At 49.2% G+C, this 15,759-nt stretch overlaps 1 protein-coding gene across 11 annotated transcripts in view; it reads right to left on the reverse strand.

Moving 5' to 3' along the window:
* st3gal4 (ST3 beta-galactoside alpha-2,3-sialyltransferase 4) overlaps nucleotides 1-15,759 on the reverse strand; it is a 308,604-nt gene that overhangs the window by 14,488 nt on the left and 278,357 nt on the right. For all 11 annotated transcript variants that reach the window (XM_070894285.1, XM_070894290.1, XM_070894289.1 and 8 more), the window contains 4 exons: nucleotides 15,588-15,688; nucleotides 4,823-4,883; nucleotides 3,551-3,646; nucleotides 1,752-1,941 (listed from right to left, as the gene is read on the reverse strand). In XM_070894285.1, coding sequence (XP_070750386.1) covers nucleotides 1,752-1,941; nucleotides 3,551-3,646; nucleotides 4,823-4,883; nucleotides 15,588-15,688 — 448 coding nt within the window. The remainder of the gene's footprint in view (nucleotides 1-1,751; nucleotides 1,942-3,550; nucleotides 3,647-4,822; nucleotides 4,884-15,587; nucleotides 15,689-15,759) is intronic.

Raw genomic sequence — 15,759 nt, forward strand, 5'->3', positions numbered from 1 at the left:
CCAACCTCTGTCATCGAGCTACAGCACGCGGGCGATGCCTGCATCTGCGCACATACAGAGGCTGAACTCCAGGACATAGTCGATGTATTTACTGAGGCGTGCGAAAGCATGGGCCTTATGCTAAACATCCGTAAGACAAAGGTCCTCCACCAGCCTGTCCTCGCCGCACAGCACTGCCCCCCTGTCATCAAGATCCACGGATAATGTGGACCACTTCCCATATCTCAGGAGCCTCCTATCAACAAGAGCAGGCACTGACGACGAGATCCAACACCGCCTCCAGTGCGCCAGTGCAGCCTTCGGCCGCCTGAGGAAAAGAGTGTTTGAAGACCAGGCCCTCAAAACTGCCACCAAGCTCATGGTCTGTAGTAATATCCACCCTCCTGTGTGGCTCAGAGACATGGACCATGTACAGTAGACACCTGAAGTCGCAGAGAAATACCACCAACGATGTCGCCACAAGATCCTACAAATCCCCTGGGAGGACAGACGCACCAACATTAGCGTCCTCGTCCAGGCCAACATCCCCAGCATTGAAGCACTGACCACACTTGATCAGCTCTGCTGGGCAGGCCACATAGTTCGCATGTCAGACATGAGACTCCTAAAGCAAATGCTCTACTCGGAACTCCTTCACGGCAAACGAGCCAAAGGTGGGCAGCAGAAGCGTTACAAGGACACCCTCAAAGCCTCCCTGAGATCCCCACTGACACCTGGGAGTCCCTGGCCAAAGCCCACCCTAAGTGGAGGAAGTGCATCCGGGAGGGGGCTGAGCACCTCGAGTCTCATCACCGAGTGTATGCAGAAATCAAGCGCAGGCAGCGGAAAGAGCGTGTGGCAAACAAGTCCCACCCACACCTTCCCTCAACGACTATCTGTCCCACCTGTGACAGAGTCTGTGGCTCTCGTATTGGACTGTTCAGCCACCAAAGAACTCATTTTAAGAGTGGAAGCAAGTCTTCCTCGATTCCAAGGGACTGCCCATGATGATGAGGCTCCATGCTGATTGGCATTAAGACCACAGATGGCGCTGTTGAGAACTGCTCTGCTGCATGGCCAGCAACAGTCAGCACCAATCAGCACTGACTAGTGCCATGCTGGCTTACAGTGAAGCACCAGTGGAAATTTCGGCACCACCCAAATGCACACCCAGAGCGGACACCATTGATCCCAACTGGCGCCCTCAGCCCGACGTATCAGCGCACTTCTTTCTCAGCCTTTTGAGAATGGTGGCTTCCAATCTCGGGAGTTGAAAAACCCAAGCAGCCATGTCATGGGGAAGTCAAGCAAGGAAGCCAATTATCTGCCCCGTCAGCAAGGGAAATGAAATGGAAGCATTGCACGCAATGTCTGGAATCATTCCATCGGGAAGCCATTTTGAATCTTGGCAAAAACCAATACCAATGACACAAAGCGTTGAGCAAACCTCTGCCAATTAGTTTGCATCTGACACATTTTCCCCTGGTTCACGAGTTTTATACATTCAGCTCAGTGGAAATTGGTAGCAACAACAACTTGTATTTGTATAGCGCCTTTAACGTAGTAAAATGTCCCAAAGCGCTTCATAGCAGTGTTATAAGACAAAACAAATACATTTGACACGGAGCCACATAAGAAAAAATTTCGGCAGTTGGTCAAAGAGGTAGGTTTTGAGGAACGTCTTAAAGGAGGAAAGAGAGACGGCGAGGTTTAGGCAGTTAACTGACGGCCCGAGCCGGTAGGATTCTCCACAACAATAGTCCACACTCAACTCTTCTCTCGTTGTACAGCATCTCCCTCAGCCATTGGGCATCCACCTGCTTGAAGGGCAGAAACACCAGCAGTGTGCCGGGGTTGTTTTCGATATCCGGCTCCACTGCCGCTGACTCGGGATAAAAGAACCGCAGTGTGGTCTTGCTGCCGACGTCCTTCTCATAGCCGCGGACTGGGGCGTCGTTTATTCTGTGGAAACGAAGCAGAGGGCAATTTAGAAGCCCACGTCTGACCTTGCATACAACACGCTGCCCTCTGTTATCATAAACATGCCACCCTCAAGTTATCTTTTCCCCATTTCTCTCTTTGTAGGTCCTTCCCCCGGGACTTGTGGTTCTCTACCTGCGTGTGCAGGGGGAAAACATCCTCCAGTTAGTGATACTCAACCTCAACTGGGCGAGGCAGTCCTCTCCCCTCCCTCCACTCCCCTCCCCTCCCCTCCCTCCATTCTCCTCCCTCCACTCCCCTCCCCTCCCTCCACTCCCCCCTCTCCCCTCCTCCCCCTCAACTCCCCCCCCTCTCCCCCCTCTACTCCCCTCCCTCCATTCCCCTCCCTCTACTCCCTCCCCTCCACCCTCCACTGTCAGATACCAAGCCTTCTCCTCGTGCCTCCCTGGATCACGTACTTGAGATCGAGAACTTACAACTCGTGCAATGTTCCCACTAAGCTGCACTTTGTTCTGCACAGCCTGTTTCTTTCAATGCGCAGTCCCTTTAAATTTCTGCCCATGCACGGCATTTACACAAACAGACAGACTTACATTTATACAGCGCCTTTCACGACCACTGGACGTCTCAAAGCGCTTTACAACCAATCAAATTCTTTTGGAATATAGTCACTGATGTAATGTGGGAAACGTGGACAGCCAATTTGCGCACAGCAAGCTCCCACAAAGAGCCGGCGAGCGGCCAGTGCGGGACCTGTCAGGTTACTTCACGGCCGCGCACCTTAGCAGGAACATTGACCTTGTGCCCTCTCACTCTTTAACGCTGCTGTCAGCGAGCTAAAGTGGGGCACCGCGATGCCACGTAGTTTGTGCGCACTTGCACGGGTCAATGAGTTGGTTGCGGCTTTGTGCTGTGCCACAATCGGTAGCTAAATAGATCGTGCTCATTATCCTTCACTGTGGCAAGGAGCTTACCTTGGCTGTTCCCCCATCACCCCTGTACACGCTGACCGACACTGGCCCCCAGTCCAGCAACGCCTCCAATTTAAAGTTCTCATCCTCGTGTTCAAACACCTCCATAGCCTCGTCCCTCCCGATCTGTGTAAGATCCTCCAGCCCTACAACTCAGTACTCTACATCCCACCAGTTATGGCCTTTTGCACATCCGCGTTTCCACCGCTCCACCACAGGCGGCCAGGCGGTAAGCTGCCTGGGCCCCAAGCCCTGGAATCACCTCCATAAACCTCTCGATCTCTCTACTCCTTTAAGACATTCCTTAAAAACAACCTCTTTGACCAAGCTTTTGGTCACTGTCCTACTATCTCCATACACGGCTCGGTGTCGATTTATGTCTGATTGCAACACTCGTGTGAAGCGCCTTGAGACGTTGTAACTTTGTTTAAGGCGCTATACTAATGCAAGGTGTTACTGTTTTTTTGAATCAAAGGCAGGCATTGAGGAAGGAAAGAAGAGTGGGACAGAAACCCGCTCCGGGACACTCTCATGCTGCAAGTAGTGGCCAGTGAGCAGGTCATCCGCCTCCCCACTCGAGAGCGAGAGAGAGAGAGAGAGAGAGAGAGAGGGAGAAGAAAATATATCCGGCAAAAACACAAGAGTTGCACATCGCTCACCGAATGATAATGTCGTATTTGTTGATTGTTTCTCCGAGGGAGCTGTTTCTCAGGGTGTATCCATTGCCGATGATAGCGCATCTCTTACAAGCCAACCTGGCAAAAGACAAGAGCCCTTCAATGAACAGCAAGAGCTCCTCAGTACAATGACTAAACAGTAAACCCACCCTTACAGCACACAAGGTGGCCATTCGGCCTATTGTCTCTGTGCTAACGTAATCCGAAACTTATCCCCCTGCCTTGGTCTTTCCCCTTTGACCTGTATCTCTGCTTCTAATGTTTATTTACTCTTCCCTTTGAGAATGCAATGGTCTGTAGTTCTCCTATTTCCTGTGGAAAAGAATTCACCCTATAACAGATATGATGATCTGCGTGTCCTAACTCTAGCTCCATTGATGGCCATCTGCTGCACCTGATGTCCCATCTCCAACAGGTCACTTCTCTTAGTGGGATTGTCAGTCAGTCGGAGCCGACTAGATTTAGGCCCAGCTGAAAATGGGTATGATAGTAATTAAAGTGACACAGAGCCTCAACTATACAAAACACTAGTTCGGCCTAAGCTAAAGTACCGAGTCCAGTTCTGGGCACCACACTTTAGGAAGGACGTGAGTGCTGTGGAGAGGGTGCGGAAGAGATTTACGAGAATGGTTCCAGGGATGAGGGATTACAGTTACGTGGATAGATTAGAGAAGCTGGGGCTGTTCGCCTTAAAGCAGAGAAGGCTAGGAGGGAAAATACTGGCATTTATATAGCGCCTTTCACGATCACCGGACGTCTCAAAGCGCTTTACAGCCAATGACGTACTTTTGGAGCGTAGTCACTGTTGTAATGTGGGAAACGTAATAGAGATGTTTACAATTATGAAGGGTTTAGATACAGTAAATAAAGAGAAACGGTTTCCAGTGGCTGAGGGGTCGATAACCAGAGGGCACAGATCTCAAGTGATTAGCAAAAGACTTGAAAGCGACAAGAGGAGAAACTTTGTTAGGCAAGGAGTGGTTAGGATTTGAAATGCACGGCCTGATAGGGTGGTGAATACAGATTCAATCGCAGCCTTCCAAAGAGAATTGGATAAATACTTGAATGAAAAAACAATTACAGGGATATGGGGAAAGAGCGGGGAGTGGGACTAACTGGGCTGGTCTTCGAAAGAGCGGGCGCAGACTGGATGGGCCAAATGGCCTCTGGCTGTGCCGTATTATTCCATGAACTACATACAACATACATGGTCAGGTCCAACATATCACCGCACATCACTGATAAACAGCTCACCTGTTTATACTTTCAGGCATGTCATACTGTATTCTGGCCAATATCCTGTTAATGGATAGTTCTAGAAGGAAAGTGAGAAGTTCACAATGACACAATCATTTGAAGAGATGTGTTTATCCTTTCTCAGATTAATTTACACCCACTTTATTTTTAAATGACACAGACAACAAATGGTTAGGGTCGAGGGTGGATGGCTGCTGAATCTGTCCACTTCCTTCTCCTCAGGTTAGAATGGTTCACCGAAGGCAATTTTAGAAAGCAAACATTTTCACTGCTCATAGGCTTTCCAGCCCAGAAGCAAGCTATTCTACTCTTCATGGCTGTATCAGTGCTAGCTCCATACCAGAGTCATCAATTTGAATCCATTTCCCTGCCCTTCCCTCCCCCATCCTGCACCACCGATACCCTTTAATATTTTCCTTCAAGCTTTTAGTCAAGATCCCTGATGAAATCGGCTGCAATAGTTTCTTGTGGTAATGTAAATTCCATTGCTCCTTTGCATTAAACATTCCTTTTTGAGGCCCTGCTCAGTTTTACAGCTCAGGGGCAAGTAATTAGCAACCACACTGGTTTTCGTGACCAACTTGGTGACTTTTCAAAGGCCAATAATTCGCCGTCTCAATCCTCCCAGGTGGGCCCAAGAAGTCTGCCAGTTAAAAGGTGCGAGGTAACGTCATGAACTCGTGCTCTCAAATTCCAAACCCGCGCTCCCGATGGGGAAACTCCGCACCGGGAGTGCAATTTTGTAAGATTTTGCCCCGTGCTATAAAAAAAATCACTGACACCAGCGACCTCTAGGGGCAAGAAGGGGCGAGAACGTTAGCATTCAGACAAATCTGCCGCCGAACAGTTAAAGATGCTGCAGGAACCACAACACAAAAGAACTGAATGTGACCAATCCTGGCCAAATGTTTTACAACCTGAGAAAACCATGAAAGGTTTTGATAATCAATGAGGAGAATATGACTCCATAAGAACATAAGAATTAGGAGCAGGAGTCGGCCATTCAACCCCTCGAGCCTGCTCCGCCATTCGAGATCATGGCTGATCTTCTGCCTCAACTCCACTTTCCTGCACTGTCCCCATATCCCTTGATTCCCTCAATATCCAAAAATCTATCGATCTCTGTCTTGAATATACTCAAAGACTGAGCCTCCACAGCCCTCTGGGGTAGAGAATTCCAAAGATTCACCACCCTCTGAGTGAAGAGGTTTCTCCTCATCTCAGTCCTAAATGGCCAACCCCTTATTCTGAGACTGTAACCCCTGGTTCTAGACTCCACAGCCAGGGGAAACATCCTCCCTGCATCTACCCTGTCAAGCCCTGTAAGAATTTTGTATGTTTCCATTTAGATCACCTCTCAATTCTTCCAAACTTTACAGAATATAGGCCGAGTCTACTCAGTCTCTCCTCAAAGGACAATTCCCTCATCCCAGGAATCAGTCTGGTGAACATTTGTTGCACTCCATCTGTGCGATTATATCCTTCCTTAAGCAGACCAAAACTGTACACAATACTCCAGGTGCAGTCTCACCAGGGCCCTATATAATCGCAGTAAGACGTATTTACTCTTGTACCCCAGACGACACAGATTTAAGATAATTGCCAAAAGAACCAAGCTGGAGATGCAGAGTGTATTATACGCAACGAGTTGTTGAGATCTGGAATGCACTGCCTGAAAGGGTGCTGGAAGCAGATCTAATAGTAACTTGCAAAAAGGAAAAGGAAAGATTTGCTGGGCTATGGGGTAACCATGGTGTTCCTAACACAGATGAGACTGCACACAGGGAGGTTAAAGTAACACTGACCTCAGACTTTATTAAGACACTCTAGAGTGAGGAACAGGCCTTAGGGGCCGGCTTATATACAGTGCTCCCAAGGGATGCTGGGATCCCTTGGGACTTCAGGGGATGCGCTCCCTGGTGGCGGAACATGGGAGTGCATGCTTTACAGATACACAACATTACTCCCCCCCAAAAGTTAAAGTGAAAACTATTTACAAGATGAGGCGGTCGGGAGCCTTTCTTTCCATGGTGGACCGCCTCGGTTCAAATGTCTGTTCTGGTGTGTTGGCTGTGCCCTTGCTGGTCTGGCGTGTTGTTGATCCTACAGGGCTGCTGGGTGAGCCTGGCCTTGCTGGGCTGTTGGGCGTGATGGGTTTGATTTCCTGGTCCGGGGTGGTGTCGTTGATCCTTTGGGTGTGTGTTGTGGGCTCGAAAAAGGTGGTGTCTGCTGTGGGTTGTTCAGGGCAGTCTGTGAACCGCAGCCTCGTTTGGTCCAGGTGCTTTCTGAAAATTTGTCCATTGTCTAGTTTGACTACAAACACCCTACTCCCTTCTTTAGCTATCACCATTCCCACGATCCACTTGGGACCATGTCCATAGTTTAGCACATACACAGGGTCATTCAGATCAATTTCCCGTGACACAGTGGCGCGACCATCGTTTACATTTTGTTGCTGCCGCCTGCTCTCTACCTGATTATGCAGGTTGGGGTGAACCAGCAAGAGTCTGGTTTTAAGTGTCCTTTTCATGAGTAGCTCAGCCGGAGGCACCCCTGTGAGCGAGTGGGGTCTCGTGCGGTAGCTGAGCAGTACTCAGGACAGGCAGGTTTGGAGTGAGCCTTCTGTGACTCGTTTAAGGCTCTGTTTGATGGTTTGTACTGCCCGCTCTGCCTGCCCATTGGAGGCTGGTTTAGACGGGGCCGAGGTGACATGTTTGATCCCATTGCGGGTCATGAATTCTTCAAATTCGGCACTGGTGAACCATGGCCCGTTGTCACTGACCAGTATGTCAGGCAGGCCATGGTGGCAAACATAGCCCTCAGGCTTTCAATGGTGGTGGTGGCGGTGCTTCCTGACATTATTTCACATTCAATCCATTTTGAAAAAGCATCCACCATCACCAGGAATATTTTACCGAGAAACGGGCCCGCATAGTCGACATGGATCCTCGACCATGGTCTGGAGGGCCAGGACCACAAACTTAGTGGTGCCTCTCTGGGTGCATTGCTCAACTGAGCACACACGCTGCATTGCCGTACACAGGACTCTTAAATCAGAGTCGATACCGGGCTACCACACGTGGGATCTGGCTATTGCTTTCATCATTACTACACCCGGGTGTGCGCTGTGGAGATCCGAGATGAATGTCTCCCTGCCCTTTTTGGGTAGCACTACGCGGTTACCCCACAACAGGCAATCTGCCTGAATGTACAGCTCATCCTTTCGCCGCTGGAACGGCTTGATTGGCTCTTGCATTTCAACGGGGATGCTGGCCCAGCTCCCATGCAGTACACAGTTTTTTACTAGGGACAGCAGAGGATCTTGGCTGGTCCAAGTCCTAATCTGGCGGGCCGTGACAGGTGATTTATCATTTTCAAACGCTTCCATGACCATCAACAAGTCTGCGGGCTGTGCCACCATCAACAAGTTTGCAGGCTGCGCCATTTCCACCCCCGTGGTGGGCAATGGTAGCCGACTGAGAGCATCCGCACAGTTCTCGGTGCCTGGCCTATGGCGAATGGTATAGTTATACGCTGATAGCGTGAGTGCCCACCTCTGTATGCGGTCTGAGGCAGCAGTATTTATCCCCTTGTTTTCAGCGAACAGGGATATGAGGGGCTTGTGATCGGTTTCCAGCTCAAATTTGAGGCCAAACAGGTACTGATGCATTTTCTTTACCCCGAACACACACGCTAATGTCTCTTTCTCAATCATGCTGTAGGCCCTCTCGGCCTTAGACAAGCTCCTGGAAGCATAGGCGACAGGTTGCACTTTCACACTGCAACGTTAGCTTGTTGTAATACACACCCGACTCCGTACGACGACGCATCACATGCTAGCACCAGTCTTTTACACGAGTTATACAATACAAGCAGCTTGTTGGAGCACAAAATGTTTCTGGCTTTCTCAAAAGCAATTACTTGTTTTTTTTCCCATACTCAGTTCTCAGCTTTACGCAATAACACTAAGAGGGTGCTTAACCCCGGTAGGAAGTTACCAAAATAGTTGAGGAGTCCCAGGAACAACCGCATCTCCGTGACGTTCCAGTGGCCTGGGCGCGTTCCTGATAGCCTCTGACTTGGCGTCTGTGGGCCGAATGCCATCCGCCACGATCTTTCTCCCCAAAAACTCCATTTCTGTTGCCATGAAGACGCATTTCGACCTCTTCAGCCACAGCCCTCCGCGATCCAGTCGCTGGAGGTCCTCCTCCAGGTTTTGTAGGTGCTCGACGGTGTCCCGACCCGTGATCAATATGTCGTCCTGAAAAACCGCGTGGTACCGACTTGAGTCGGCTCTCCATGTTTCTCTGGAAGATCGCTGCAACCGACCGAATTCCAAACGGGCATCTGTTGTAGATGAACAGTCCCTTGCACGTGTTGATGCAGGTGTGGCCCTTTGAAGACTCCTCCAGCTCCTGTGTCATGTAGGCCGAAGTCAGGTCGAGCTTGGTGAACGTCTTGCCTCCTGCCAGCGACGCAAATAGGTCGTCTGCCTTAGGTAGCGGGTATTGGTCCTGTAGCGAGAAACAATTAATAGTTACATTATAATCGCCACAAATCCTGACCGTGCCATCACTTTTGAGAACTGGAACAATCGGGCTAGCCCACTCGCTGAATTCCACTGGGGGGATGATGCCCTCGCATTGCAGCCTGTCCAGCTCGATTTCCACTCTCTCCCTCATCATGTGAGGTACCGCTCACGCCTTGTGGTGAATGGGTTGTGCCTCTGGGACCAAGTGGATCCGCACCTTCGCCCTGGAAAAGTTTCCAACGCCTGGCTCAAAAAGGGAAGGAAATTTGTTGAGAACCTGGGTACATTAGGCCTCGTCGATATGTGATAGCGCTCGGTTGTCATCCCAGTTCCAGCGGATTTTGCCCAGGCAGCTCCTTCCAAGCAGTGTGGGGCCATCGCCCGGGACAATCCAGCGTGGCAGCTCTTGCACCGTGCCCTCGTAGGTGACCTTGACCATGGCGCTGCCCGGGACAGTGATAAGCTCTTTGGTGTACGTTCTCAGTTTCGTGTGGATGTGGCTCAGGGCTGGTCTGAATGCCTTGTTGCACCATAGTCTCTCAAACATCTTTTTACTCATGGCGGATTGGCTAGCGCCAGTGTCCAGTTCCATGGCTACGGGTAAGCCATTCAATTTTACATTTAGCATTATAGGTGGACATTTTGCCGAAAATGTGTGCACCCTGTGTACTTCAGCATCTGCCTCCTCTCTCTGAGGCTCGAAATTGCTTTGATCCACCATGGACCGATCTTCCTCTGCTATGTGGTGGTTAGCAGGTTTTGCAGAGCTTGCAGCTCGTCTGCAAGCTCGTTGGATGTGCCCCATTGTTCCACAGCTCTTGCAACCATACCCTTTGAAGTGGCATGAATAGGCTGAATGGAAGCCTCCACAACGCCAATGCCTTGCATTCATCCTTTGTTGCGGACTCTGAGTCATCTGAGGCCTGCTGGCAGTTGCAGACTCGTGGTTTCTGCCCTGTATATTTCTGCTCGCACAGTTCCAGTTAATTTATAAACATTGCTAGCACTTGTGTGCTGAGAGATTTGTTTGGTGTTATCACTGGTGGACAGAAACGCCTGTGCTATCACAATGGCCTTACTGAGGGTCAGTGTCGCTACAGTCAAAAGTTTTCGCAGGATGGTCTCGTGGCCAATGCCCAGTACAAAAAAGTCTCTGAGCATTTGCTCCAGGTAGCCATCAAACTCACATTGTCCTGCAAGTCGCCTTAGCTCGGCGACGTAGCTCGCCACTTCCTGACCTTCAGATCGCTGGCACGTGTAGAAATCGATACCTCGCCATCAGCACGCTCTCCCTCGGGCTAAGATGCTCCAGAACCAGTGTACACAGCTCCTCATACGACTTATCTGTGGGTTTCACCCAGAGCAGAAGATTCTTCATGAGGCTGTAGGTCGGTGCCCCACAGACCGTGAGGAGGATAGCTCTCCTTTTTGCAGCGCTTCCTTCTCCGTCCAGCTCATTGGCTACAAAGTACTGCTCTAGCCGTTCGACAAAGGCTTCCCAGTCCTCACCCTCCGAGAACTTCTCCAGGATGCCCACAGTTTGCTGCATCTTTGCATTGGATTCGTATACTCGTCGCCAGTTATTGTGTTCCTAACACAGATGAGACTGCACACAGGGAGGTTAAAGTAACACTGACCCCAGTCTTTATTAAGAGTGAGGAACAGGCCTTAGGGGCCGGCTTATATACAGTGCTCCCAAGGGATGCTGGGATCCCTTGGGACTTCAGGGGATGCGCTCCCTGGTGGCGGAACATGGGAGTGCATGCTTTACAGATGCAGAACAGTAACCACGATACTGGAAACGGTAGCATAGTTACTTGACTAGTAATGCTGGACTAATGATCTAGAGATGTGAACTCAAATCCCACCATGGCAGCTGGCGAATTTAAATTCAGTTAATTAAATAAATCTGGAATAAAAAGTTAGTATCACAAATGGTGACCATGATTGCCGTTGGTTATTTGGAAATTTTGCAGTTAAGGTCAGGGCTGATAAATACTGGGTATTATCAGAATGTATACTGTGCGATAGATTCCAACGTTAACAATGACAACTTGGTCGTTCGTATTGCACATAGGAAGGCCAAGTAAGCAGATATATCAGGCTTTGCAATTTAAGATGTATGAAAGGGGTTGTGTTGCTATGAAGGCTTAAGCAAAAACCCATGAAGCAAATACATTTCACTTTCCCATTTCAGGCAACCTGTTGTTCCGAATTGAGTGCTCCCAGGTCAGGTACCACATGGTCCCATCCAAAGCAAAGTTCCCTCTGCCCCACCCTGGCAACCTGAGAAAAGGCTCCCCGACCAACCAGGGTGACATCTTGCCGCACACCAGTGGTCTGGCTGAGATTTCAAATCTAGTACCAATTAGTGACAAATGTGGGATCTTTTATACTGAGGGCCCACACCCACTAGACACTGGACTGCTGATGGAGGAGACTTTCACCCCAGGCTGAATTTGAACCCAGTCTGATTGTGGTTTGGTCAGACTGATCCGAAAAGGAAATAAAATAGTTAATTTAAAAAGATATTTTTCAATAAACATGGTCTACTCTAGCACAACCATCATCTTCATCTTCATAGGCAGTCCCTCGGAATCGAGGAAAATTTGCTTCCACTCTAAAAATGAGTACTTAGGTGGCTGAACAGTCCAATACGAGAACCACAGTCCCTGTCACAGGTGGGACAGATAGTCATTGAGGGAAGGGGTGGGTGGGACTGGTTTGCCGCACGCTCTTTCCGCTGCCTGCACTTGATTTCTGCATGCTCTCGGCGATGAGACTCGAGGTGCTCAGTGCCCTCCCGGATGCACTTCCTCCATTTCGGGCGGTCTTTGGCCAGGGACTTCCAGGTGTCAGTGGGGATGTCCCACACTTTATCAGGGAGGCTTTGAGGGTGTCCTTGTAACGTTTCCTCTGCCCACCTTTGGCTCATTTGCCATGAAGGAGTTCCGAGTAGAGCACTTGCTTTGGGAGTCTCATGTCTGGCATGTGGACAATGTGGCCTGCCCAGTGGAGCCGATCAAGTGTGGTCAGTGCTTCAATACTGGGGATGTTGGCCTGGACAAGGACACTAACGTTGGTGTGTCTGTCCTCCCAGGGGATTTGTAGGATCTTGCGGACATTGTTGGTTGGCCGCCTGAGGAAAAGTGTGTTTGAAGACCAGGCCCTCAAAACTATCACCAAGCTTATGGTCGACAGGGCTGTAGTAATACCCGGCCCCCTGTACCCATTAGACACTCGACTGCTGATGGAGGAGACTTTCATCCCAACAGCCCAAGGTAAATTTAACCCAGTCTGATTGTGGTTTGGTCAGACTGATCTGAAAAGGAAATAAAATAGTTAATTTAAAAAGATATTTCATTAATAAACATGGTCTACTCTAGCACAACACAGACAAGGCCGCAGTCAAGGTTGGGGTCAGGGCTATGGTCAAGGCTGGGGTTAATGCCAAGGTCACAGTTTGGGCCTTTGACCAGGCTCAGGCCAGAGCCAGATCCGGGACTCAATGGCGCATACGACAAGACAGGACCCACTCAGTATAATCTCACCCTATTCCTAAAAATGATTGGGTCATGGTTTCACCTCAGCATCTATCATTGCGTTAGCTCAGAAACCTGCTGATACAGCAAAAGAACGTATCGCAAAAACATTAGGTAAATATACAGTATCATAAACGATCAGGAATCATAATGTACAAAGGGATGAATTTCTTGGTGTAATGTATGTACCAGTGAGTATGCTCACAGGTTTGTAGAGCTGTTGCCAGTGTCATGTTCACAACACCCAATAAAACCCCAGTCCAATGGGTCTGGGTCAGCCACGATGAGGTATGCAGTTGTGAATCTAGTGGATGAACTGGTAATGTGTAGTGTGATTGTTAAACCTTTGTTAATAAACCAACTAGTTCTTAATAGCCATGTGTTGCTATGAATTCTCAAGCAAAGAACCCACAAAGCAAATACATTTCAATTGAGTCAGCGCACCTCTCAAGAGTATTTCATGGACCTTCACTCACCCTGAATCTCAGCTGCTTCTGCTGAGAGTATTACTTGGACAATTCCCCCACCCTGAACCTCAATTGCTCCTCCAGAGAGTGTCTCATGGACATAACATAAGAATTAGGACCAGGAGTAGGCCATCTAGCCCCTCGAGCTGCTCCGCCATTCAACAAGATCATGGCTGATCTGGCCGTGGACTCAGCTCCACTTACCCGCCGCTCCCAGTAACCCTTAATTCCCTTATTGGTTAAAAATCTATCTATCTGTGATTTAAATACATTCAATGAGCTAGCCTCAACTGCTTCCTTGGGCAGAGAATTCCACAGATTCACAACCCTCTGGGAGAAGAAATTCCTTCTCAACTTGGTTTTAAATTGGCTCCCCCGTATTTTGAGGCTGTGCCCCCTAGTTTTAGTCTCCCCGACCAGTGGAAACAACCTCTCTGCCTCTATCTTGTCTATCCCTTTCATTATTTTAAATGTTTCTATAAGATCCCCCCTCATCCTTCTGAACTCCAACGAGTAAAGACCCAGTCTGCTCAATCTATCATCATAAGGTAACCCCCTCATCTCCGGAATCAGCCTAGTGAATCGTCTCTGTACCCCCTCCAAAGCTAGTATATCCTTCCTTAAGTAAGGTGACCAAAACTGCACGCAGTACTCCAGGTGCGGCCTCACCAATACCCTGTACAGTTGCAGCAGGACCTCCCTGCTTTTGTACTCCATCCCTCTCGCAATGAAGGCCAACATTCCATTCGCCTTCCTGATTACCTGCTGCACCTGCAAACTAACTTTTTGGAATTCATGCACAAGGATCCCCAGGTCCCTCTGCACCGCAGCATGTTGTAATTTCTCCCCATTCAAATAATACTCCCTTTTACTGTTTTTTTTTCCAAAGTGGATGACCTCACATTTTCCGACATTGTATTCCATCTGCCAAACCTTAGCCCATTCGCTTAACCTATCTAAATCTCTTTGCAGCCTCTCTGTGTCCTCTACACAACCCGCTTTCCCACTAATCTTTGTGTCATCTGCAAATTTTGTTACACTACACTCTGTCCCCTCTTCCAGGTCATCTATGTATATTGTAAACAGTTGTGGTCCCAGCACCGATCCCTGTGGCACACCACTAACCACCGATTTCCAACCCGAAAAGGACCCATTTATCCCGACTCTCTGCTTTCTGTTCACCAGCCAATTCTCGATCCATGCTAATACATTTCCTCTGACTACGCGTACCTTTATCTTCTGCAGTAACCTTTTGTGTGGCACCTTATCGAATGCCTTTTGGAAATCTAAAGACACCACATCCATCGGTACACCTCTATCCACCATGCTCGTTATATCCTCAAAGAATTCCAGTAAATTAGTTAAACATGATTTCCCTTTCATGAATCCATGTTGCATCTGCTTGATTGCGCTATTCCTATCTAGATGTCCCGCTATTTCTTCCTTAATGATAGTTTCAAGCATTTTCCCCACTACAGATGTTAAACTAACCGGCCTATAGTTACCTGCCTTTTGTCTGCCCCCTTTTTTAAACAGAGATGTTACATTAGCTGCTTTCCAATCCGCTGATACCTCCCCAGAGTCCAGAGAATTTTGGTAGATTATAACGAGCAGATCCTCACGCTGCACGAAGACAGCAAGCAATGTCTGCCCGATGACCTCAGTCCACGACATCGCTTCTGACCAGGTCCACCCCCAGCGCTGGCAAACCTATGCAAGATATTCCGCTGAACGTCCACTTGCCATCTTTAAAGCTATGAATCACATCAGTGTCGAGCATTGCTGCATGCCGGGCGAGGAAGGGGCTGGTCATACTGGGCGGGTGAAGGCTGCACGCTCGGCTCATTGGGAGCTGAACGCAGTCACAGGGAGACGGCTGGCTCGGTGTTCTGGAGGCCGCTGCTCGCAAGGGACTGAAGACTCTTCACCCACCCACAATGCCTCATGATTGGATGACGATTTTGCCAAAACGGAAGCTAGCCGAGTGATGCGGGGAGTAAAAAAAAATAAGACACAACTCTCTGGCTTCAACACGCAAAGGGATTTGTCCCACTCCCGGTCTACCCCTCCCCTCACCTCCCTCCCCACCACCCCGCCCCACCCCCCTACCCCCCCCCGCCCTCCGCCGCGCTCCACCCCCCCCTCCCCCCCCCCGCACTCTGTCTCTCGTTATTTTGAGCACGAGGAAAGGAAATCAAGCAGAGTGTTCGAAGGTTCCTCACCACTGCCTTTAATCCCGTATGGCAATTCATTAACCGCAGAGCCTTGCCGCATCCACCAAATTTCGTTTAAGTTCAAAAATAACTGAGTGTTTCTGGTGAAACTGAAAGAAAAATGAAAACAGGAGATTAAAAGCGGCAGAGGCACAATCAGAGAAAATGTGGAGCAATGAAA

This window comes from Pristiophorus japonicus, chromosome 11 (genome assembly GCF_044704955.1).
Source record: "Pristiophorus japonicus isolate sPriJap1 chromosome 11, sPriJap1.hap1, whole genome shotgun sequence".
NCBI lineage: Eukaryota > Metazoa > Chordata > Chondrichthyes > Pristiophoridae > Pristiophorus > Pristiophorus japonicus.